The sequence below is a fragment of the Sturnira hondurensis genome, unplaced genomic scaffold, assembly GCF_014824575.4.
Source record: "Sturnira hondurensis isolate 20B ecotype Veracruz unplaced genomic scaffold, ASM1482457v3 Scaffold0019006, whole genome shotgun sequence".
In the NCBI taxonomy this organism is placed as follows: Eukaryota; Metazoa; Chordata; class Mammalia; order Chiroptera; family Phyllostomidae; genus Sturnira; species Sturnira hondurensis.
Genome location: NW_028091637.1, coordinates 5974079 through 5999365, shown reverse-complemented (window position 1 = coordinate 5999365; position 25287 = coordinate 5974079). Strand labels below are relative to the sequence as shown.

The 25287-nt window shown below is 43.9% G+C and overlaps 1 protein-coding gene across 5 annotated transcripts in view; it reads left to right on the top strand.

The window, feature by feature from the left end:
• The window catches only part of NEK10 (NIMA related kinase 10), a 186657-nt gene that overhangs the window by 31237 nt on the left and 130133 nt on the right, over window positions 1-25287 (top strand). For all 5 annotated transcript variants that reach the window (XM_037070713.1, XM_037070716.1, XM_037070711.1 and 2 more), the window contains exons 6-12: window positions 6732-6816; window positions 13564-13605; window positions 15289-15367; window positions 16501-16568; window positions 18790-18869; window positions 20191-20277; window positions 22884-23108. In XM_037070713.1, the coding sequence (XP_036926608.1) occupies window positions 6732-6816; window positions 13564-13605; window positions 15289-15367; window positions 16501-16568; window positions 18790-18869; window positions 20191-20277; window positions 22884-23108 (666 nt within the window). The remainder of the gene's footprint in view (window positions 1-6731; window positions 6817-13563; window positions 13606-15288; window positions 15368-16500; window positions 16569-18789; window positions 18870-20190; window positions 20278-22883; window positions 23109-25287) is intronic.

Here is a 25287-nt window from a genome sequence, read left to right as displayed (position 1 = left end):
GGCAGCTTCTTCTGCCACCCAACCCCTCCTGTTTTTGAAGCCGGGAGTTGTGGGGATTTCTCTCCTGGTGCTGGAACCCTGGGCTGTGTGGTCTGGGCTGGGGCTGGGATCCCTTGCTCCCAGGGTATCCTGCCCCATTTTCACCCACCACACATGAATGTGGGGCCACTGTTCTGCCCTCTCCGTGCCACATTGTGTCTCCGTGTCTCTTGGCTCATCTCCGTTGTCTCCTCCCTTTTTACCCATCTGGATGAATGTGGCTTCTTGAAATCCTTGGTTGTCAGACTCCCATACAGCTTGATTTTCTGATGGTTCTGGGTAGTATTTGTTGTGTGGTATAGTTATAATTTTTTCTGGAGTTGTGCGAGAAGGCACAGTGGGTTTACCTGTGCCTCCATCTTGATCAATGAGCTGTGTTGTTCTACAATCCCAGCACCGTCAACCGAGCAAAGCAGCGGCTGGGCAGAATCTGCCCCCAATGCAAGTCTTGAATGGCATTCTTTTCTGCTTTGCCCCACCGAGTACGTGGTTCTTTTATTAATCAAAGTATATTTAGAACTTGTTTTCAGTTTTGCACCACAGAAAAATGATTACTTCCACAATCATGTTCTCTTTTTTTTCACTAGTTACTACTATGTCATGTAAAACTCATTTACTTGGATGTGTAACCGTCCTGAAATTAAAATGTCCCCACCTTCCCAGGAAGGGACTGCTTGTTCCTGGGCCACCTGTAACCACCAGGCCCAGTTTTAACCTGGCCAAATCAATAGATGACAGTTTCCCATCAGTATAGGAGCTTCTGAGAGCCAGGCAGTGAGTGACAGACACGTTTCAAAAACACATTCCCACGGCTCCAAATGGTCCCACGAAAGACAGGTCACCCATCCTTGGATGACTCGGTCAGCTTTGCTCTGAGAGACTGTGCCTTAGAAGTATATCTCTCTCTCACTGACAATCCATCCTTTGTTTCACAGAGCGATCAGTGGGCTTCTCCTTTGGGCATCTCAAATGTAACGTGCCTGGTAGGATTTTGGATTTTTCTCTCCCCACTGCCCTCCCCTCAGCTTTGCTCACCCCTGGCCCCCACCTATAAACTGAGTCCCAGCTGCCGTCCTCTTTTCCTTCGCCCATTGCAGTGGGCTCACTGGGCTCCCTGTTTCCATCCTTGGTCCCCTATGCTGTTCTCAATACCATATCCAGAAGGATTTTTCAAACTTTCTGTCAAATCATGGCAGTCCTCAGTCTAAAGCCTTCAGTGACTTCCCAGAATAAAAAGTCCAAAGTCCCTATTTGGTTTCTGCAAAGCCCTGCAGATTGGGCTCCTGCCCCGTCTCTGGCTTCACCCCCCCTCACTCTGCTTTTGCTCCCTCTGCTCCAGCCCTGCAGACTTCCTTGCCATTCCTGGCACAAACCCCTGCACTCCTGCCCAGGGACCACATACTTAACTCTTCTGCTATCCTGACCTAGACTCTCTCCTCAGTTCACTCAGATGCTAGTCCGACCAGAGAACAGCTCTCTGACTGTCCTAACATAGCATCCCTGGTGTCCCTGTGCCCTTACCCTTAGCTGTTCTTCACTGGTTACCACACCATATACATTTTCATCCCTGTGTGTGTATCGGTGGTCTTCTCCCTTTAGAAGAAGCACCATGAACACAAGTGCATGCTTTCGTCCCTGGATGTGTAACCATGCCTGGCTCCTAGGAGGTGATGGATAAATGTTTGAAAGCATTCTACCTCTGAAACCTTCATTAACTATCTAGAAGAAATAGCCAGAACACAGTCCTTTCTGCTCGATATCTCTCTGAGTTCAGGGAGCAGCATAATTCATTGGATGGACTTCCAATAGGGTGCCTGTTCTGGGTGAGGTTTAGTGGCAGACACAGAGGAAGAACAAAGATCCATTAAGAATAGTGGAACCAATGAGTAGATTCCTTGAATATTCATTTATAGTCAACTTCTACTTTGATGTTATTTTACTTTACCAACTATCCAAAAAAGAAGGCTCTGTCATCTGAATTTGAGGTAATACTTATTTTGAAACAGGCTTGAGTTCTTCCACTTTAACATTTGGAGTCCAAAATTGGCAGTTCTGCTGTTGTTTATGTTAAAGCAAACAGTACAACAACATGAAACGGCAAATCTAAGTAACACCCTACCATGAAGTTGCTGCTTATTCTGGGAGCGAAACAGAGGGAAGCACATTGCAAACGGGGGTCTAGGTTGAAACCTTTGGTGTTTTCCTCAGCCCCTGGATTCACTTAGCCCCAGACCACCCAATGCTCTCCTTTATCTCAGTATTTGCAGCTTGATTCAATATTCAACATCGCAGCTTTGTGACCGATGTTTCCATGGAACGCTTACTCCATGTATTGGTTTCTTCCACCATACGAGAAGGTGAACCCCCCACCACCCTTTCTCTTTTCAGCTTGATCACAGCTTCCTTCTCTTTACATCGACAGTGGAAGGTGGCATCCGATGCTGAAAGTGACATGGCAGCTGGTCATAGACAAAGGCCATGGGAGCTGATCATGCTGCCATGTATTAATAGTCCTGTGAAAGCCATGGCAAAAGTTCAGTCACCAGAGGGGATAAATATTTGCCTGCTATGAATCCGCTGCTGCGTGGATGCTATATTGGGACATAAGCCTCCCGGGAAACACTATCTTTGCAGACAAACAGATTTTTCAGAGCTGCCTCAAAGGAGGCTGAGCGCCTGGGCTGAGCCCTCCCGCTCCCATAACAAGAGTCACTTTCTCTTCTGTCATCCCCTCGAGTCAGATCAGGTTAGGGGAGGATGGCAGGAGCCCTGACCTGGGAGTCAGGCACCAGCTTGCACCTCCATGCAGCCTTGGGCTGGTCACTCTGCACCTCGAGGCCATGGTTGCTGCTGCAGTGAAACGGGGCCAACACTGCCGTTTGTCACTACTATTCCCTGCAGTTCTCGGGTGGCACTGAGAACTGTGTGTTTCCTAGTCCCCCAACTTTAGGCAAACAGAGATCTATATCGTCTTACAGAACACGCCATTCCCCTGAACACCAGAGCTGCATGCGAGGTGCCACATTCTTGTGGGGAGTCGAGGGCTGGGAGCCAAGGAAGGGACAACTGCTCCTTCAGAGGTCAGTGCTCAGAGAGGAGAAGCCAGAGGACTCAGACACCAGGAATTCTATTTACATTTACAGCAGTGGAGGCCAGAATCATGTAGAAATATTAATAGCTTGGGCTTTGGTCCCAAAACTGCAAAGCAAAAAAAAAAAAAAAAGCCATTTGCTTGGAATAGTACTTTCAACTCTGTGACTTTTCTGAAACTTTTCATTTACTTACACTCCTTTAATAGTTAAAAAAAATTAAAACCCATTGTGGAATCATTTTCCCTCTTTTTTTTTTAGAGGGGGAGGAAACAAAAACCATTTCATATTTATTCTGATATGAAAAATACTGGTGAGGCCATGAACTTTTCTCATAAAGATTGCATACAGTTAGGAATAATACCAAGTGTACAAATATTTGTACCATGAATCATCTCTCAGTACATGATGGCTTTTCCCTTAAGTCAGGGGTGTCAAACTCATTTTTACCAGGGGCCACATCGGCCTCATGGTTGCCTTCAAAGGGCCGACTGTAATTTTAGAACTATATACATGTAACTACTCCTTAACAGTTAAGCGAGAGCTCAGCACTGCCACCAGGTAGAAACAAGGTGCCAGGCTGGGTAAAACCAGGTGGAGGGCCTTGTGTTTGCCACCTATGCCTTAAGTAATGGGAGGAAATCAGCATTGCACCTCATCGGGTGGCCAGCAGCTGTCGCACCTTAACCCTTGTTTCTGCCAGGTCTGTGGGATGTATCTCTGCAGGGCAGTGGGGGCTGCATGCAATCTTCTTTTCTCTTTTTTTAATTTTTATTTTAATTATTCAAGTACAGTTTTCTGCCTTTTACTAACATCCCAGTGCACCTCCCCAGCCCTCTCTACCTCCCTCCTTTTTCCACCCCTGCCCTGGTTTTTGTCCATGTGTCCTTTATACTTTTTCTGCAAACCCTTCCCCTTTTCCCCTGAAATTCCCTCCCCTCTCCCCTCTGGTCACAGCCAGCCTGTTCTCTATTTCAGTGTCTTTGGTTATATTTTGCTTGTTTGTTTGCTTTGTTGATTAGGTTCCTGTTAAAGGTGAGATCATATGGTATTTGTCTTTCACTGCCTAGCTTATTTCACTCAGTATAATGCTTTCCAGTTCCATCCATGCTGTCACAAAGGGTAGGAGCTTCTTCTTTCTTTCTGCTGCATAGAATTCCATTGTGTAAATGTACCATAGTTTTTTGGTCCATTCCTTGACTGATGGGCTAGGTTGCTTCCAACACTTGGCTGTTGTAAATTGTGCTGCTATGAACATTGGGGTGCATGCATGCTATCTTTAGCTCACCCAAGCACTGCAAGGAAAAGCAGTCATGTGCCATTTCCCTATTGATAAAGACTAAAGCTATTCTTTCTGCAACAGGAGCCTCAGAATAACCACATCCTTACAAGTGTTCCCATAGGTGATTGTTTTAGATCCAAAGATTTCAGATCTGCGTTATTTTTTCCAATGTGGCGGAGTCAGGGTGAACTGTAGTGCAGCTTCCCAGCACGAGCTTGGATAGTTCTGCCTGGCTAGTAGCCCTGGGAGAGGTTGAATCCTGCCATTTTCTTAAGAAGAACCTGGGGTTTGCCTCCATAGGAAAGGTGTGACTGTCACCTGCTTGTGCTGGAGGAGGGTTGTAGCGTTGACCGCAGCTGGGGTGGGCAGCTCCATTCAGGAGCCTTGGTGATGGGAGGAAGAATAATTCTCAGCCAGCAACGCTCTTGGGACAGCTTGCCCACCCTCTCCCCACCGGGCCAGGACTCTGTGTGGGGTTCTGATCTATATGGAACAGTCATGTACCCTTGGCGATATAAGGCTGTGGGAAAAACATGTTTACCAACTTCCTTCCCATGAGCCAAGTCTTAGTAGATGGCAGGGGTGGTGAGTGGCTTGTGGTGGAGTGTCAGTGAGATAGGGTGGGAGAGGACATCTCCCTTTGGTGACAGTAATCCCAGATGTCTATCCTGCCTTTGAGGAGGGTGGGACTTCTGCACTCAGGTTTGGGATGTGCAGGTTTGTGGGCAGAGCTGAATTTCTCAGGACTGTAGAGATGAAAGTAAATTCTACCATTAAGGATTAAGATGGAACAAGCCAGGTGAGAGTTGGCTTGAGATCCAGCTCTAGTAAATGCTTCAGTCGTCAGAGGGGCATGTCTTTAAAGTGACCTTGCTTGATACACAACCAGTCCAGCTGTGGAGGTGCAAGAGAGGGAGGGAGAAATTCTATGGATTCTGATCTGGAACAACGTCTTTTATCTTCCTTAGTTTTTTCCTGGCCAAGTATGGAATAGCAGATACTTTTTATTTTAGGTTTCTGTTAACATTTGTACCAAGTGCCCTGTTAGACCCGCTTGGAGAGCAGTGTGAGAGAAGGATCACCTGGCAGGGACCACCTTGCAGGGATGACTCAGGCAGGGCGCACAGTGGCAAGCTGCAGTCCCCGCCAGTGCTCAGCCTCCTGGCTTCTCACCTCTGATGCAGCCTGTGCCGTGTTGGTGGCGTCTGCACCACGACACACATTGGGTTAGAACAGCTGCTAGCAACTGGTCTCATGTCACCTCAGGAAGCATCTTTCCAATTCTCTGGGAGGCTCCAGTGCTAAAACACCACAGAGGGCTGCCATGGGAAGCACCAAAGGCTCAGTCCCCCAGACTGCCCACTGAAGTGCCCTGGGGGCTTCAGGGAACACCCTGGGGTGTCAGGGGATATTTCAAATTTTCAAGGACAACAGTGATACATGGTATCCGTCAGCTGCAGTGCAAACTACTCGAGGTAGTTTACGACTTCCGCACTAAGCTTGTGCTACTTCCTGGGCGCCTGGATGGCGTGTCTTATTGATGCTGGGTTTTCCATGGTTGCTGTGGTGACATACAGGTGGAAGTGGACACAGAGACGCTGCTGCCCAATCCGATTCCAAGGCTGGAGCAGTTGCTCAGTGTCTGCGTGTACACACCCCACTGATAAGTAAATGTGGTTATTTAAAAATAAAATACAAACATTTTTCTTTTAGCATATGTGTGTTATTTTTCAAATGGATAGTAAGTTATTAGGGCACCCATTCTTATTAAGTTGAACCTAATTACAGGACCTTCTAGCTATTTCTTTTGGTCGGGGGCTGCCTGGAGTCAGTAAGGGCATTGTAAACCATGTAACATGGGCCTGTATTTCAGAGTGATAATGGTTTTTATGTGTTTTGCATTAAAATGGGTCAAGTGTTTAAGTCCCGAATAACAGTTTCCACTAAAGATTAAGCTTTATTTCATTTTTTAAAAAGATTTTATTTATTTATTTTTAGAGAAAAGAGAAGGGGGGGAGAAAGAGAGAAAGAGAGAGAAACATCAATGTGTGGTGGTCTCTCGCTTGCCCTGCACTGGGGACCTGGCCCACAACCTAGGTACGTGTACTGAGTGGGAATTGAACCAGTGACCCGTTGGTTTACAGGCTGGCACTCAATCCACTGAGCCACCCCAGCCAGGGCATGAAGATGAAATTTTAAGTAAACTAATGTTATTCCTTTGTATGTTCCTTATTCTCCTCCATAGTCTTGTGTTGTTCATGAACTGGCACATTGGTCTTTAAACATGAACAAATGTGTTCTCTCTTGTTTTTTTCTTCCAGAGAGTGGGTGAATCGAGCCCCGTCTATTCATTTCCTGAGAGTGTTAATCTGTCTGAGACTGCTAATGAGGGATCCATGTTACCAGGTTGGTTGAAAAAAAAATCCAGATATTTTTTACTTGTGATGAAGATGAAAAAAAGAAAAACTGGTAGGTTTTTCTTTGAAGCACATATGTTAACTTTTTTTTTCTCTTACACAACTCAATAGCTCCCAAATTTGGGAAGGATCTCATCTGCTATTTAAAAAAGAAGTGATTTATTGGGACAAAAAAAATCTGTACAGTTCTACTATATTATTTATGAGATTGAAGTGGATTACACACTGGCCTATGTTTTCATTATTACCTGGCATTTCAAACCACAAGCAGTTCAGAGAGCTATGTCCCTAGCCACACCTTCAACCATGTTCAAGGCTAAGCAGCTCACTAGGTCAAAGTCAGCAGTGACAAATGGGGGCTTCTTAGGAAGCTACAGAGGGGTCCCGTAGGAAAGGCAGGACCTGCAGCTTTAGCAGCTGATCCAAATCTAACCCAAGCCCCCGAGTGAGAGGCGAGCAAGGGGCCTCCCACTGGTCTCACCAGTTAGGAGAATGTTTAGTGCCTCTCCAACTTGACTGTGTAGAGGAATCACCTGGGGACCTTGGAAATGCTGGTTCTGCTTCAGTCAGTGTACATGGGGGCCCAAGATTCTGCACATCTAACAAGCTTCCGGGGGATGTCGATGCCACTGGTCCATGGCCCACAAATAAGTAGCAAGAACTTAGTGCTTTAGCAGTAAGGCTGTAAAGAAAAGCTGGCCTAACCCTTCACCCAGACTTCAGAAGTCCTCTAATCCCAGCTGCTGGATAGCTGCTTCCATCAAGGGCAGCCCTTCAACTCTCTGTGCATCAGAAGCACCTGTGGGATGTAAAGATGGCAGTTCCTGATTCAACAGGTTTTGGGAGGGCCCGATAATCTGCATTGCTAACCAGTTCCCCGGTGGTGCTGCTGCTGCCAGTCAGGGGACCACCAGGGTTTGAGAACCACTTCCCCAGGGCCTCGTGATCGCTCATTAGTCACCGCTGTCTCTGCTTGCTGTTTCTGAATATCCAAGGAACATTGGAATTACTCGTACATGCTTTGGTAATCTTCACAGATTATTTTTTTCCCCTAAGAAGTGTCTCCTTTTATGCCCTGTCCTGATAAGTTACCAGGAAGCTCAGGCCACTCTGAAGATCTTATATTTTGGATTTGATTCTATTGATGGATTATCATTTGAGTTGAGTATGTTTCTGTTCATCTATTCCAAACTTGGTTTGAAAATCAAAAAAGTGTTTTGGCATCAGCCAACTACAGAGCCTGCTCCGACTTGAGTCTTCTCAGAGTCATGGCGGATTCACATTTGTCCTTTAGAAGAATCACCTGCTTCTTTCCTCTGTATTCTAGGTTGGCTTTGTGCTATTATGGGTTAGCTAACCCCGATCATTTGAATATGGGACTCGGCACACTCTGATGGCTTTATGTCCTGGTTGCTCAGAGTTCGCTGGGAGTTGTCCATTTCTCTTGTGACCAAAAACATACAGAACTGTGTGTTCCATGCATTTCTGACCTGGCATTAGCGGTTTTGTGTGGGCCATATGTAATAAGGCTGAACTATATGTTCCACTTTGCCTGGGTCAGTTCCAGTTGTGCTCATGGTTCCTGCTTAATTATTAATAGCCCCTTCTTTTATTCTCCAGCATGTCTTAGTTTGGATGAGAACATTGTATATATATTCAAGAAGGAGGGCGGAGAGCTAGTTTATTTCACTTACAGAAATTAGCAAAATATTTGCCTTAGAGATGTTCTGTTTGTTCAGAAAATCGATGACAGTTGTGTTATGCTCTGCTAATCCCCTTTCTTCATCTAGTCCTTGATGGATTGACACAGGGTTGATTGGAGTGCTCTCCAAAGGAAAGAATTCAGGAAGCCCTTTGTTTGTGGGAGTACGGGACCAAAACACATATTAAACCGCGTCTGTGGCTGACTTCCAGTCTTTCCCTAGAAGGGGGTGATCTCTGAATTTCCCTGCTGCTACTCTTTTCACAAAGAAGAGCGTGTGCTCAGGCAGTTATTTAAGATCTGAAGTTGCCAGGAATTCTTGGCCGAAGTCACAAGGCCAGGCTGGGATTTACGACAGTTTGTGCCCGAGAATGTCAGCAAGCCTTCGTGGCAGCTCAGCATTCCTTTCCTCTCGTGTGGAATCAGCGCCCCAGGGCCCGCCGCGGCTGTTCCGAGCCCTCTCCACTTCTCACACCCAACCCGCCTCCACCACCTGTCATTCTCATCAAAGTCCATTGTCTGTTTTACAGGGAACTCTGAAGACATCCCAGTGCGAGCTCTCTTCTTCCCTCCTCTTAGTTGCTTGGAATTTTGGGTTTTCCTGCAACTTCACTTTTCTTGTTGTTTTGAAAGAAATGTCCCCTGGCTCTTGCCAAGGCTAACCGTTTCTTCTGTTCTCTTTGTTGTGTTGTCAAAGGCTGGCTCCCTTCTTGTTATGTTTTATCATAAAGGTACCCTTTTCTTGACCCGGGTATCTTTTCGCATCTTCTACCTTACCTTCACAACTACATTTTTGAAAGGTCAGGAGATGTCTCCCGAACCTACTTCCTTTCTATCTGGACTGATGAATCACGTAACTTGCACGTTGAATTCTGTGTCCAGGGTTCCATCTGGGAGCCGTTTAAAGAGCCCCTCGTGTGTGATGCGTCCGTCTCCGCTCCTCGCCCCAGAGGCTGTGGGCTCGTGGCTCATCGATTGAATCTTGCCTGTCAGTGTGCAGAGGCTTCCACGTGTGCTCACTAGAGACTCCAGCAAGAAAACACTGGACAAAGAGAAGCCGTAATTGCTTAGAGTTTCCCGTGATTGAAGGAAGACATTTATTCTGAGATTTCAGATGTAGACGGAGTCCCAAGCAGCATGAAGATAAATGCCCACCTGGACTCCTAGCGACATAGCACATCATTTATCAAGGATGGAGAGAATATCTGAAAAGCTCCTCACTACAATTACATTAGAAACCAGTAAGAAGACAGACTGGCTGAATGCCTTCCCTCCGTGCTTGCACCCCTCGGCCTCTGTAGCGGTACACGCCTCTCACGTTTTCCGTCAGCCTGCAGGAACCTCTCGCTGTTCCTCAGCATTTTTTCTGTATTATTTACTTGCTCCTTTTTAAAATCCTGCCTTTCTAAAGGTTAACTTTTTGAAAGTCATTTTAATAACACCCATATTGGCATGCAGTATGCTCCATTTTTTTAGACATACATTTTATCTGTATTATATTACTGTATCATATTTTAAAGGAAAACGTCAGAGACCAGGCAGAACAAGGGCACTTGTTCACATGTTGCGCACTGAACTGGCGGTCTGATTGACTATAGGGCTTTCCCCCAGCTCATCAGGCTCAGAAGTGCAGAACCTAGCCTGTGGCCTCACTGCCTGTGACCAGGGAGAGAATGTCTGAGGCCCGAAAGGGCACGCAGGAGGCATTGCTGCAATCTAAGCATGCAACATATTTGCTTTTCAGATCAGTAACCAGCCTGTCAAGCCCGGGTATGTGCGTACCTTGTGGTCTTGCTTTTCTCCAGTTGATGTTCTCGGGTTAAAGCAATCCTATTGGTGTAACCAAAGGAAATACAAGGCAGACCGTGGGTCTCTGAGCAATCTCCTGGCCCGACTCCAGTCTCCATAGAAGCAGGAGAGGTGGCGGAGTGTTTATTTCATAAACGAGGGGTAAATTCTTGAGTACATAGCAACAAAATTCTCTGACAGGGACAGAGCCTCTTGGCCCTTCTTATATTTCATAACAGCACTTCTCAAGCTGCCTTTCACAGTAGTTAAAAAGTGTTCTGTGAAAAGAATTGTGCTTCGATGAATGATGTTAAGGAAAAGCTACTCTCTGGTTCTTCCCTTGGAGATGGAGCGTGTGTGGCAGAATTGCAAGCTCCGAGGAGTCCTATGATGAAGTACCTTGTTAAACTCTGTTTAACTTAGCCCCTAGCATTTCCCAAGCTACTGTGAATTTGATCATGAAGCTTTTTTTTTTTTNTGGCCCTTCTTATATTTCATAACAGCACTTCTCAAGCTGCCTTTCACAGTAGTTAAAAAGTGTTCTGTGAAAAGAATTGTGCTTCGATGAATGATGTTAAGGAAAAGCTACTCTGTGGTTCTTCCCTTGGAGATGGAGCGTGTGTGGCGGAATTGCAAGCTCCGAGGAGTCCTATGATGAAGTACCTTGTTAAGCTCTGTTTAACTTAGCCCCTAGCATTTCCCAAGCTACTGTGAATTTGATCATGAAGCTTTTTTTTTTTTGGTTGAATTTCTAATACCACCCACTGTGCAGAATAGAATGATCATTTTCATAACATAGTGGGAGAAACAGACTTAGTCCTGTATTGTTAATGTGATTGGATAGATGCATTTCTTGTCAAGGTAAACATTTAAAAACAACCATGATCATGACCAATCATTTCAACATTATCCTTTCCCTTGGTGTCTTCTCATCCAAGCTTCAGATTTAAATCTCCTTTATGGCAGATTTCAATCTTTTGCCCTCATCTCAGTTTTCACGGCCACTTGTACTTTTATTTTCCACTTCTGATGGCATATGCCATCAGAAACTCTGTATGTCCATGTCAAGCCTTCTCCTCTGACCTAGTCTATTCTTCTCTCTTTCCTGTGTTTGCTAATCATGTCCCTGTCCCCAGTCACCCAGGCTCAAATATGGTGATGTCTTCTACTTTAGTCCCTGGCTTCCAAGGCGTCTTCCTGTTCAGTTGATCCTACCACTGAAAGACCTATCGCCATGGCTCCATCTGTCTTCCTACGGCCGCTGCCAACCAAGTGGGCTTCCAGGCGACACTTTGCATCCCCATTTATTCTAAGACTAGAGGGGAGTCCTTACAGCTGACTCCGGCCAGTCTCTTGTTCACACATTTTCACTGGGGTTCGTGGTCTGCATGACATGGTCCAAATGCAGGCACATGTCCAAGCCCTGGCGCAGTGGGATTGCATCCTGCTTCTCCACCACTGTTCCCAGGGAGGCCCTCCATGGACTCATGGAAGTGCTCTGCAGAGTTAGAGGACAACTTGACACTCTTTCTGCACAACTTCTGTGCACCTCTGAGCTTACTGTTCTCTTTGCTTGGAACATCCTTTATCCTCCCCTCTCTTTTTCTCAGCAAGTCTACCTACCCATCCTTCTCAGCCCACCTGAGGCCATCACCCTTATGACTTTTCCCTCGGTCCTTTCAGCAGGGTGTGATGTGTCCCTTCCCTGGGGCATCGTAGCACTTCGTGTACAACTTTCTTTGAATACCGACCAGATTCTGTCTTAGATTCCCATAATTTGTAGATCTATCAACACCTTATGCTTCCTAATACACCCGAATCATCTGCATATCTGCATAATCACCAAGAGCCTAACACAAGAATTTTACATAACAGGAATGAAAAAAACATTTGTAGAATAAATATAGTTTTAAAATGTTATTTTTAGATGTACGAAATATCCTGCCATAAGTAGGAATAATGTATACAATACTCATATTCTTTAATTATAGCTTTTCTAGATTGAGTAGCAAGGGTGAGAATTCGAGTTAGTAGCTGGTCACAGAACTATTTTTCATTGAGTTATAAATGTGCCTTCATTCTTAATTTAAACCTGGGTGTGTTTAGTGTTTCCAAATTCACTTCACACAGAATAAGGAAGCCTTGACCCGGGAGGCCCAGAGCACTTCTCCGCCTGCTCACTCGGCCGGCCTCCCTGTGGGACTGCGCTGTTTTCTCCCAGACCCACGTACTCATCCCCCTGCATTTCCCAGAATTGCCATGGCGGCTGACATTTATATTTCAGATAACTTCCTTGTCAGCAGGTCAGGTGAGAAGGGAGATGTCAATACAGCTTTAATTAGACAGGTTAGGGCCACCAGAAATACGTTGGCCTGAGAACAGATGTCAGTGTGAATAACCTGAGAGCATTTACTATTCATAGGGTTTCAGGCAAGTCCTTTTCATGACTCCAGCCTCCCATTCCTCCTCTTTCCCAATTAGCACTTTTAGAGCAGCTTCAGAAGTGTAAAAAAATGCCTTCTTATTGGGAATTGGACTTAAAGACCTGTCTCAGGAGACGTTTTGTAGAAATTATCTTTACACTGGTTTAGAAGAGCACAGGTTTAAGAAGACCATTGGCCCAGTCAGTTTAAGGGGAAGCCCTGCAATCTGGTCTGTTACCGCACTGCTTCTCAGGCCTTACTGAGCGCGTGAATTTCCCGGGGATCTTGCTGAGTTTCGGAGTGTGATCCGGCAGGTCCGGGGTGAGTTGGACATTCCGCGTTTCTGGTCGGCTCCCAGGCGGGACTGGTGCTGCTGGTCCGAGGGCCACACCAGGCGGAGGCCTAGAGGAGGGTTCTGGGAATTTGGTGACTCTGGATTCTCGTCTCTACTTGTCACTTAGGCGGAATGATTTACCTTACTGGGTCTTGGTTTTCCTAATCCACAACACGAACGAGTTGAAGGAAATGATATCTAACAGTCTCCAGTTCTAGCATTTTTTGATGACATGGGAGGAAGTGGAAAGACATAGAGTTTGGCTGAAGTTCTGCACGTAATTACAGTTTCCAAATCTCAACCCACCTTTCATTTTTATTAACAGCTCATCTTAAATGAAGTGTGAATGATAAGCATTGAAGTTTTCCATGTTTATGTTAGAATTTGGGTCTTCCTAAAATAATCTAAATCTCATGATTTAATAAAAGTGTATGCAACTTTTCCTCCACCCTCACTTTCTATGTATGTTCTGTTGTTTTTATTTATTAGGAAGTACTCCATACCTTGGGTGGGATTGAAAACCTAGCTCAGGTAAGACTCCTTTTGTGGTCGATGGTCTTGCCTTTCCATTTTGTGCCGTGGCTCTGGGCAAGGGTGACGTAGGCATGTGACAGAAGATGGCTGCCTTTTTTGTTGTTGTTAAATCTTAGGCTGCCTACTAATGGGGAGGAGTAGGGTGTGAGGTGTGGGTGTGAAGCAAGATAGTCAAAGAGCAGGGTGGGACCCGTGACATTTTGTTTGGCTAATTGGGCTCACTTTACCCAGCCTGTGGAAAGGAGAAGCTGCTGTAAAAGGTCACAAATCTTTAGTTATTGGTGAAAAGAAAGAGGCCTTGGCTGGCAGGCCTGGGTCCTCAGCCTTGCACTTACCAAGTGAGGGGGGAAAACACTGCTTGTTACGCTGTTCACAGCTTTCTCACACGTGAAAAGAATTACTGTGCTCACTAAGATTTTAACAAGTAAATGACAATGTGAGGAATGCTTTTAACTTCACTTATTGTTCTACTTTGGTAACTCCCGAGGGAAAGTAAGCAGGAGAATGCGTATGCCGGGCTAATAAAAAGTCTGGGTTTATGAATCTGGTGAAACATGGCATGGCTTTGAGTTGCTGATAGCCTGATCTCCTCAAGCCTGTAGCACGAATTGAAAAAATTGCTTTCCTTAGAAGCCTGTGGCCCTGAGAACTCATTCCAAATTATTAAAGGAAGACTGAGGTTAAGAGCAATTGAATGTTAAGTCTTTTCTTTTCATATATATATATATATATATATATATATATATATACATATATAAATTGTAAATGAGAGCTTTTTTTAAAAAAAGATTTTATTTATTTATCTTTAGAGGGGAAGGGAAGGAGAGCAGGAGAGAAATATCAATGTATGGTTGCCTCTCGTGAGTCCCCCGCTGGGAACTGGCCTGCAACCCAGGCATGTGCCCTGACTGGGAATCGAACTGCGATTGTGTGGTTCAAAGGCCCATGCTCAATCCACTGAGCTACACCAGCCAGGGCTATTTTATTATATTTTCATTCTTGGGAAATTGATATAATGTATCTAGCTTTTGTTTTTAAGATTTTAAAAAATTGGCTGGAGATTTTCCTCAATTAATGAAATAGTCTTCATAAAGTTATATTGTGAATGATATTGTTATTCACTTTAACTTCCATTGTAATATCAGAAATTAATGTGTTTTTCTGAACCTATTTCTTATCAGTCATCCATAGTTAGGAACTATTAGACAATCCCATGCCCATCTTATTCTTATTTGTACTATCTGCTTGTATGCTGGTTAGCTATAACTTAGGATATTATAAAATTTAAACTCAATGAAGTATATCTGTTATAAAAATTTTACTAAAAAGTTACAATGAATAAATAAAATTCTATGTATTATATATTTTGCATCTTTCTTATACATGCAGACTAAATTACACCACAAACTTATTTATTTATAAACTATTTGGGGACTTTTAAGAGTTTATACAGTCTTTACATGGTCCCTCCCTCAACCTCAGGGCATGAAAGAGAAAGCAAAAGAATCAGAAACTCAACCACCTTTTCGCACTTGAGTGAACCGGGTCCAGAGCACTATTATTAGGTGAATCTGTTGCGCCACCTACAGGTCATTTTAGAAGTGCACAATCTTGTCACCTGCTTGTGTGCTTTTCCGTGTGTTGTCTTTGACTTGCGTATTGGTTTGCTCCCTCCTGCAGTACATGGAGATTGTGGCCAATGAGTACCTCGGCTATGGTGAAGAGCAGCACAGTGTGGACAAGCTGGTCAACATGACATGTAAGCAGTTTGGTGGTTACAGCCAACTCTGTGAACTTGCAAGAATAAGCAGTATGGTGTTTTCAGCAGCAAAAGGGATACTTTGAATATTTATGAGTGTATCTATGTCCAGTTATGTGTTGATACTGTGTGCCAAGTGTTATAATAGTGCCAAAATATATCTGGAAGGAAGACTTAGGTCACAGCTATTACCTTGAAAAGCCCAATATCAAGTTTAGGAAGATTTTCATTGAGCACAGGCTTTCTTTATTTAATTCAGGAGAGACTTCCCTAACAGCAGATTTTGGTAAGCCTGTTTTTTGGCTCCTTTAATAACTATTAAAATGGTCAGAGGCTATTCAGTTTTCCTCTGGAAAGTTGAGTTAATGATGATAATTACCTCAAACAATTTGGAGCATCCATAACATTAAAACAAAACAAAGGACACAAAACACTAATATGATGACAATAATGTGAACATATTGGTCTGGGTGGGTGACCTGTTCTCTGGTCACTCAACCTCCTCTCCTTGGAGGGTCTTCCCAGCTCCCCCTCCCATCCTCTTAGGTCTGAAGAGCCAGAGGCATCCTGCGGTGGGGGCCCCTGGCCCCCTTTCTTGGTGCACAGACCGGTCCCCTCGTGCATTTATGGGACAGCACGCTGCGTCTCGGTTACAGGGAGAAAAGCGCAGGTGGCGAGTGCTAGGCAGCAGGAAGGTCCTTGGGGAAAAACTGTCTCCCTCAGCTGAGGAGCCTTGCTGGGTCCGTCCCATTCGCTGGCTTTCCCTCTCCTCTTTGTAAAGCTGAAATCTCTATGGGCAGAATCTTTGAAAAACAGCTTTCACCTTGGACTTGTAATGATGTTAAGATACCCATTTAACTTTATGTGGAAGAAAAGATTTCCTTTTTTTGCTATCTCCCTTATTCCATTATTATAATAGTATTATACAATACACACTAGCTGAGCTTGAGAGGTAATTCTTGAATAAAAAGCAAGTCATCCTGTTCCTCCTCGTTCCGTGGTTCCTTCTGGGTTATCCCTTTTCCCACTTGCCCTTTCTCCATTCGCTCGTCAACACTTCAGACCTGAGGTTCTAGGAGTACTGCCCTCTTGAAGGTCCAAGTCACTCTTTGAGTTACTTCCTTCCTTTATAGATATTTTTCAAAAACTTGCTGCTGTCAAAGACCAAAGAGAATGGGTCACTGCAAGCGGAGCCCACAAGGTGAGTGGTTCTGGGAGGAGTTAACACTGAACTCCTCCTGGCAAAGGTTCACGGGCTGGGCGGGGTTCGGGGCTGGTGTGGTCAAGTCCCATGGAATTACAATTCGCACAACTGCTAAGCTTGCCTCTGGTTGTAAATCTCCACTAACCATTTTCTATTCTTTGTCAGTCAAAGGAGCAATTATAGAGTTTTCTGAAACTATTTTTTCCCCGTGTCACTTAATACCAACTAAGTTTATTGCATAACTTATATGTTGCTTGGAGAAACCTGGCTATACATAAACCAACCCTAGGTGTGTTTACAAATACATCAATACAAGGGATGTACTCATATAAATACATTCCATACAGCACCAGAAGGAAGACTTTTAGATCACAGCTCTTATCTTTAAAAAGTGTAATGTTTAAGTTTTTTCTTTTTTATTCCTCACCTGAGGACATGTTTAGAGAGGGGATGGGAGGGAGAGAGAACGAGGGAGAGAAACATCGGTGTGAGAGAGGTACATCAAGAGGTTACCTCTTGCATGTGCCCTAACCAGGGACTGAATTCGGAACCTAGGTATGTGCCCTCACCAGGGAGCAAACCTGCAAACTTTTGGTGTACGGGATGATGCTCCAACCAACTGAGCCACGCCAACCAGGGATCATGTTTAAAATTTTGAGTGCAAGCTTATTTTATATAAGAGAGATTTCCCGAGCAGCAGAATTTGGTAAAAATATTTTTTGTGTCATTAAACTTCTAGGAAAATGTCAGAAGTTATTTACTTTCCATCTACAAAGTTGGGTTAATAATAATAATACCTATCTCATAAAGTTTGGGATATTCCAATTATACAGAAGAGGGTTTTTTTAGTTTCACAGAATGAGTTTCAGGGTTATGTCAGTTTGGGCCATATGAAATTGCCATGGTCTGTGAGCCAATTTCACATGGTGCAACCTTATAACCGGGTGATGTAATATTATGAGCATATAGGTCAAATGTACATTTCAAGATGGTTAATGCAGATTTAACCAAAACAGGCTAAATTTATATTTATAGCAAAACTGTTTAGATGGTAGCTGCCTAGAGCCAAGTCTCAATAATCTGTGGATTTCTCATATCCCAGGGAGCCACCTTCCAATGCATATTAGGGCAAGGCTGCCTAAGGCACCGCTCTTCATATAGGGGATGATTCTAGGTGATATACAGCTGGACATTTTTATTTAAATAGCTCTATATTTATGATGTTATTTCTTAGAAATTTAAAAAAAAAACTTTTGAATAACATTGAGGTGTTAAGTGGATGTGGCAAAAATTGTGATAAGTATATCAGTGGCTGAGGTCTGGAAAACATTAAGTTAGAAGACAGAGAGAGGAGAGAAAAGGGGAGAGGCCAAAAAGAGGAAAGGGTCAGAGAAACAAAGATAATGACAGCTCCATAAAAAAATACATGAAATCGTGACGGTGAAAAATCTTCATGATGGAAACCAAAAAATCACCCAGCGGTTGTTGCAGGTCTGGCCTAGAACACTTTTGGGTGTGCACTTTGGGGGGACCCCGAGTTCTAAAAATGTAGGGTGAAGAGAAATGAACTTAGATTAATGGGAATTCAGAGAAGTCAGCTGATAAGATCTAGAAGACCCCTGGCCATGTCATGTTGGTTGGGATAAAGTCTGGAAGCACTGACTGATGCTCTTTCAACATTAATTAGAGGTCCAAGAGCCAAATGGAGTGCTTGGTGGTGATGCCATGTCTTGCTTAGTTTTGGGGAAAAGGGAGTTTTCAGCGTTTTGGTGAAAAATTGTTTCATAATTTGGAAAGTGCCTGACACAATGCCTGACTCAGAATATGTTCCTAGGGACTGGTGTTATATGTACTTAGTTATTATGACCAGTGTTTATGCCATGAGTCTCCCCAGCTGTGCTTGGCGAGGGGTCGGAAGAGGCAGAGGGGACCTCCTGGGCACAGGGGAGTAGAGGGAAGTGTGAGAACGAGGCCGGCCGTGTGGCTCGGCCCTTTCCCCTTCTGTCCTGGGCAGGGAGTGGTTACAGGGCTCTAGGGTCAAGAGCTCCAAAGGACAGAGGGGAGCAACACCTGTCCTTTGTAAAGAGCTGGATTCTGCAAATGTTTAACGGAACTCCTTTTGAGGCCAAACTTCTATGATCTTCACAAAGAAACAGTATATCGTTTCAAGACGCCTGTGGTACTTATGTAATTAAACTCTTTGACTTCGTTTTTTCAGATACTAGTAAATTTACTCGGGGCCCGAGATACTAACGTTCTGTTGGGCGCCCTTCTGGCTCTGGCCAGTCTAGCTGAGAGGTAAGTGGTTTTTGATTCACTTTCCAGCTCTGCTGCCGTAGCAGTTTCAGGGGCAGGGGAGTAAAAGTGATCCGTTTCCCTACTTCGTTACCTCCTTAGAAAAATAAGCATGGCATGCCATTAATATACTGAAGAGGATCCTTGATTGAAAAGTATCATTTTAAAATTTAAGTTGTTGAAAAAGCAAATCGCAGTTTAAAATTTTCTTTTTTTTTCTGACTAGAAACATTTACCTAATCTTTCAGCCAACCCTCATTTAGTTCTACTTTCAGAAGTACCACAATATTTCTTTCATAATTGAATCTCTTCCCAGCCTTCTTTTTTCATTCTTTTTTTGTGTACCTGTGTATTTTACTTTAACATATAAGACATTTTCAAACATTTTTACCCTTAGAATCTAGATAACCTGTTCTCGGATACATGTCATTACTACTTTAAATAAAAGAGCTTTAAATATATTTTATGACAATAAGTAGATCCTTGCTTTTATGTGTTTGAATTTTTCTCCAACTTTATAGGAAATAATAATTGACAAATGTAATTGTATGTATGTAAAGTGTCCAATGTGATGACTTGATATACATTGTGGAATGATTGCCAAGAACAGGATAATGAATACATCCATCACCTCACACAGTTAACTCTGTGTGTGTGTGTGTGTGTGTGTGTGTGTTTGTGTGTGTGTGAGAGAGAGAGAGAGAGGGACAAGAACACAGATCTGCTCTCCGCAGCTTTCAAGTATAGGACACCGTATTACTAACTGTAGTCACTGTGCTGTACATTACGTCCTCAGTGTTCATTCTTACAACTGCAAGTTTAGACTTTAACCTACATCTTCACATTTCCTCCTCTTCCCAGACCCTGGCAACCACCCACTATTCTATTCTCTGTTTCCGTGTAATCAGTTTTGTTGTTTTTAGATTCCACATGGAAGTGATAGTGTTGGCCTTTCCCTGTCTGGCTTGTTTCACGTACCCTAATGCCCTTCAGGTTCTTTTTTTAATGGCTGAATATTATTTAATTGTGTATATTACACTTGCTCTATCCATTCATCTGTCAAAGGACACATAGCTCATTTACATATTTTAGCTCTGCAAACAGCACGATTCCCTTTGCAGATAGGAAGTTGTGTTATCATCTTGCTGTCAATCAAGTTGGTGACAGATAATGTTTCTCAAGTGTGGGAATTTGATGCTGCCCCGCCCATGGAGCTATATTGCATTTTGTTTCTCCTCTTCAGATACTTTGAGAGCTAGGATATTAAATAAGTGAATATGGTAAGCTATGTTTTTAGTAGTTACTAATAGTTTTCAATTTGTAGCCCAGAATGTAGGGAGAAGATAAGTGAACTCAACGTTGTAGAAAGTTTGCTGATGATTTTACATGAATATGACTTGCTTTCCAAAAGGTAGGATTGCTCACAGGGAAAGAGAGAATGTCTTATATTTGATGAAAGTGATTATTTTTTATTGTGTGACGTTATTTACATTGTTAGCTGAATATCATGAGTCAGCTCGGCATTTATTTTCTATTTAAGCTTATGTAAAGAAAGTAGAGCAAGGTGGTGTATCAATTTATCTTTCTTTGGTCCTGTATTACTTCTAGACCTGAGCATAGAATCAAATTGTATAGATATTATAATCACATCTTTAATATTTTTGTTTATTGCATTTATTTAATTTTGTCTCTTTAAGGAAAGAAGCTCTGAGGTGGCTCTTTTTAGTAACTTCAGATTATGTGTTGAATAAATGATTAATTGCTAAAATCAATTTACTGGCTTAAGGCCAGTAAAATAAATTAATATAGGTATTGACTTGTTTCTGTTTGTATAGACCTTCTGTTTGTTTAACTCAAAACCTAGAGTAAAAATAAAATCATTTTTATTGAACTACATATTATTCTAAAGAATTACTGCCTACAGATAGTTGTTAGTTTGTTTTCATAGTTGCAGCCAATATCATTTGATATTAGATGAGTAAATACTTTTCTAAAGAGGCAAAATAGATAACAGGAAGTTAAGTAGTGAAACTGAGATGTTGAATTCATTCTAAGTCCCCTTGGATTCTCTTTAAAGCCATTTTCACATTCTTTTGCAAACTGTACTGCTAGACTTGGCTATCTGCACCCATTCGTCCACCAAACAGCCTCAGCACGGGTGTTGGCAAACCAAAGTGAGTAGGATACGCGTGTCCAGTGTAGGAGAGGGGCCAGACTCACGAGTCAATGGTTCCAGCAGAGCGTTGCGAATGGTGCGACCAGTGGGTGTGCGGGATGCTCTGGAGTGCCGGGGTTCTTGAAGGAAGGAGGAGTTATCCAGCAAGGGAGAGAGCGAGTGAAAACAGAATACACTCCCGCATGAAATAGTACGTGCTAGAGGATCTTGCAGGGTCGGGCTCAGCTGGAGCAAAGAGCGCGGGAGGGAAACCTAGACTAGACAGGTAATGACACGCTAAAAATACAGCTAATTTTGGTCAGGCCTTGCTGTGAGCACTTTTGTGTGTTTACTCATTTGATCTACACAGTAACTCTGTTGAATTCCATATTTGGTGGATGAGTCAACAGGAAACTGTTAGTCAGGTCTTGATGGGCTCTTTGTGGTAAATAAGGAGTGTAGTTTTTATCATGAATATTAGGGGGGGACTCCCAGGAAGATTTTAAGCCTGATCAGACTTACTTTGGGGGAAGATCACTTCGACAGCAGTGTAGGGGACTGTGGGGTGGGAAATAGAGCTACACAATGAGATCCACTTATGACAGGAAGACGTGTGTTGTGTAGAAAGTTTGAGAAGGTGACGAATACTGTTTACCCAAGAACATATGTTCCGAATGTCACGGCATAATGTTTGGGAGGGAGAGGCGCCGTGGAAAATTGGCTCGGGGGCAAGGAATTCTGAAGCAGTATGGGAATGAGAACACTGCGGAGGGAGACGACAGAGCGCCGTGATCAAGTACCACAAGAACGGAGGGCGGAGCAGTGGGTTAGGAGCTGCGTGGGGACTGACCCCAGCAGTTGCCCAGGAAGAGGGGCCACTGAAGTCTCTCGATTGGCAGTGGCAGGTTGGGAAAGAGAAGGAGTGTCTCGCATGATTCCCCCTCCTCTGGCTTGGAAATGGAAAGGACTGTGGAGTCATGAACCAAGCTCAGGAATACTAGAGGGAGCGATGCTCCGGGCAAGAGGATGAGGCCTTTGAGTTTAGATGCAGTGGGGTGCGCACCTGTGGACAGCTGCGTGGCTGGCACTTACGGAGTTGAGATGATGCCTGGTCCAGACTCATAGAGCCAGGGAGTGTTCAAGGCCATGGGAGTGGGTGCCGCCATCCAGGGAGAGTCTTTAGAGGGTGAGACTGGAGGTTAAAGTAGTTCTAGGCAATGTTCATCACCGTGTTTCAGAGCTCAGCTGAGCCTTATGTCTCATGCCATCAGTGTTTTTGCGTTACTCCCCTGCATTGCAGTTTTTGCCATTTTGTGTTAGTGTCTTGTTTTTGCAACCACACAGTCAGTTTCTGAAGACTAGGATAAAGCCTCTATATTTCTCTTGCCTTGAGGTCCCATTCAGGTCCCATTCAGTGGGACCTTGCAGGTCCCATTCAGTGTACTTGACACCTATTTGCTGGTTAGGAGGTTTTATTGAGACCCGTAAGGACACAATGAGAAAATACCTTAGAAGAGCAGTCAGTAAACTGTGACCTGATGACTAAATTTGGCTCCCTGCCTGTTGTTTTAAAGTAGAGATTTACTGAGACGCAGCCATGTGCATTTGTCTCTATGTGTCGTCTACGGCTGCTGCTGCACGCCGTGGCATGATTGGATGGTTGTGACAGAGCCATGTGCCAGCAAAACCGAAAACATGCGGCTGTGGTCCAGCCCTTCACAGAAAATGCACCTTGACCGGTCCCTTAGAAAACATTAGAGTCACCGTTCATGCAGTGGTGATAGCTGTAGTCCCAGTGAATGTAAAGTCGGCAACCCACTCATGCTGCGGTCCTTACCCTCGCTCTCCCCATTCCCTCGCAGACTGACTGCGGAGGTGCTGCGGCTCCTCTGTGCCGAGCCCCAGGTGAAAGAGCAGGTGAAGCTCTATGAGGGGATCCCCGTCCTCCTCAGTCTGCTCCACTCCGACCACCTGAAGCTGCTCTGGAGTGTCGTCTGGATCCTGGTGCAGGTTTGTGAGGACCCCGAGACCAGTGTGGAAATTCGCATTTGGGGAGGCATCAAGCAGCTTCTTCATATTTTACGAGGGTGAGTGAGGGTGGGCCCGGCCCACTTTGCCCCGGTCGCTGACGGCTGGGGGCTCGGCCATTCGATGGCAGCTTGGCTCCCTGCTCAGCTCGCTCCCGCCTGGTCTTTATCATTCACGTTTTGCGGAGTCACTTCTGCTTGTGGCGAACATGCTCTGAATCTGCGCTGGGGGCATTCGCCTTTTAAGCTTCTTGGGAAACCGGATGTGTTTATCTTTACATCACCGGCCTCCAGTATAGTGCCAGGCACGTGGGAGGCCATCTGTCTGCAAAGGTAGGCTGAGTGGAAACCCAGTAACCCCAATTTGAAAACATTTGTCTTGGCACCTTTTTCCTGAATCAGTATATTCCTATTGCGATCCCAGCAAGTACAATAATGACTACTGTTTTACCAAAATATCTCGGGGTGCGTTTGACTAAATGACTGTCATGTTTCTGACCCTGGTCCGGCGGCTCTTCTTTGTTCTCTGATCTTTGTTGCGCTGCCCTAGAGTGGGTTCACCCCTTACTATCTCGTTTAAAAGTAGAATTCCAATGGTATTCAAGGCCATGAGTTTGAGTTTGTTAAAATAATTTCAAATTAAAGTTTTCTGACTGTTGCAGTAACTACTATAATTGTATATAGTAGACATATTAAAATATTAAATAACAACATCTTTTGGTACTATCAATGGGAAGGTCCTATTACCTAAAGTCATTATAAAGTATGATTCAGTCCTATAGATGCTGGATCCAAGTAGCTAAGGAATATATCTGCCTGGAAGGGCTCACATTTGTGATCCGTGGTGGATAAAATAAAAGCACAGTGATGTGACTTGTCAATTTTAATGTGACTAGTTAGTATCAAATCAATATTATTCAGACTTGTGCTTGCTCTTCTTCCAGGGGCCTTGGGGAGTGATACGTTATCAACTTTATGTGTTTTTGTCTGAGAGAACATTCCAAAGCGTAAGAACAGACTGTAGACACATGCAGCGTAGCTTTGTTAGTGATTTCTGTCATTGCCAAAAGAGAGGAAAAATAGTGTAGACTCTTGATAATCTAATTGCATTTCTGAATATCACACGAAAGCCTCAAATGCTTTAAGGTACAATGTAAGTTATAAACTACAAGTCACTAGTACTATGGTATAATAAGCTTAGCCCCCTGGTCAAAACAATTGCATTAGAAAAAGTTTTGTTTTTGCTTGAGTTTGTAGGATAATGATGGTATTGATAGTGGTGGTGGTTATTATTTTTTGTCAATATGTTTATTGTAGCAGTGATGGGTTACCCCATTGGAGTTATTTTTTGATGATTAAATTAAATTCTAAACTCTATAATAGCAATGCTTCAAAGACAAATCCTACCTTTTTTACCAGATAGAATTGAGTTTAATCTGAAGAACCATTTTCCCTCAGTGGCATAAGCCATCACTATCCTTGACAGAAGAGAGCCCCTTTACAACCAACAAGGCCCTTTCCCAGTCTCCTGCTGTGGTGCAATGTTCAAAAACTCTTCTGGGGAGATGACAGATGTCGACACTTATGCTATGTTAAGTGTGTCTTGGTGTTCTGGGAGAATTTATTACCCCAGCTGCGTAAACAATATCCTTTCAGAGCCAGTGCCTGCCCCTGAGCTGCCTCCAGCTGGTTTGAGGGGTGGAGGTTGCCAGGTTGTCTGCTGGCTTGAGTGTGAACAGGTGTTGTTGGCAGGGCACTTTCCAGGGAGCCTGTTCGTGCCTGTTGACCCACAGTCCCAAACTCAAAGGTGGTTTCCAAAGGGCTGCGTAATCTCGATAATGTGCAGTGATGTCTAAATTTGAGTTTTAACATAATTATGTTCATGGACAAGATCAGTGGTTATGACCATCCCTGATCCATATCCATCACCTTCCCCACACTCAGCGCAGGAAGGTCATCCGTGGGCCAAGATGCCACGGAAGGCTCTGTCCACGTTATAGCTAGGCACAGAAATCCAAGTAGGGCTGCTGCCGTAAAAATAAATAAGTGAAAAAATGGTAACAATAGAAAACAAAAAGAAACAAAGCAGATAAAAGACATAAGGAATCTATTTTAGAAGATGTTGCATTAAATAAACAGAAAAACAAATGCTGTATTTTATCGAAGATGGTAAAGAGAACATGGCATCTATGAAAGCAGATTGAAGATGAGATGAGAAGACTATAAAAGGGGAGGAGAG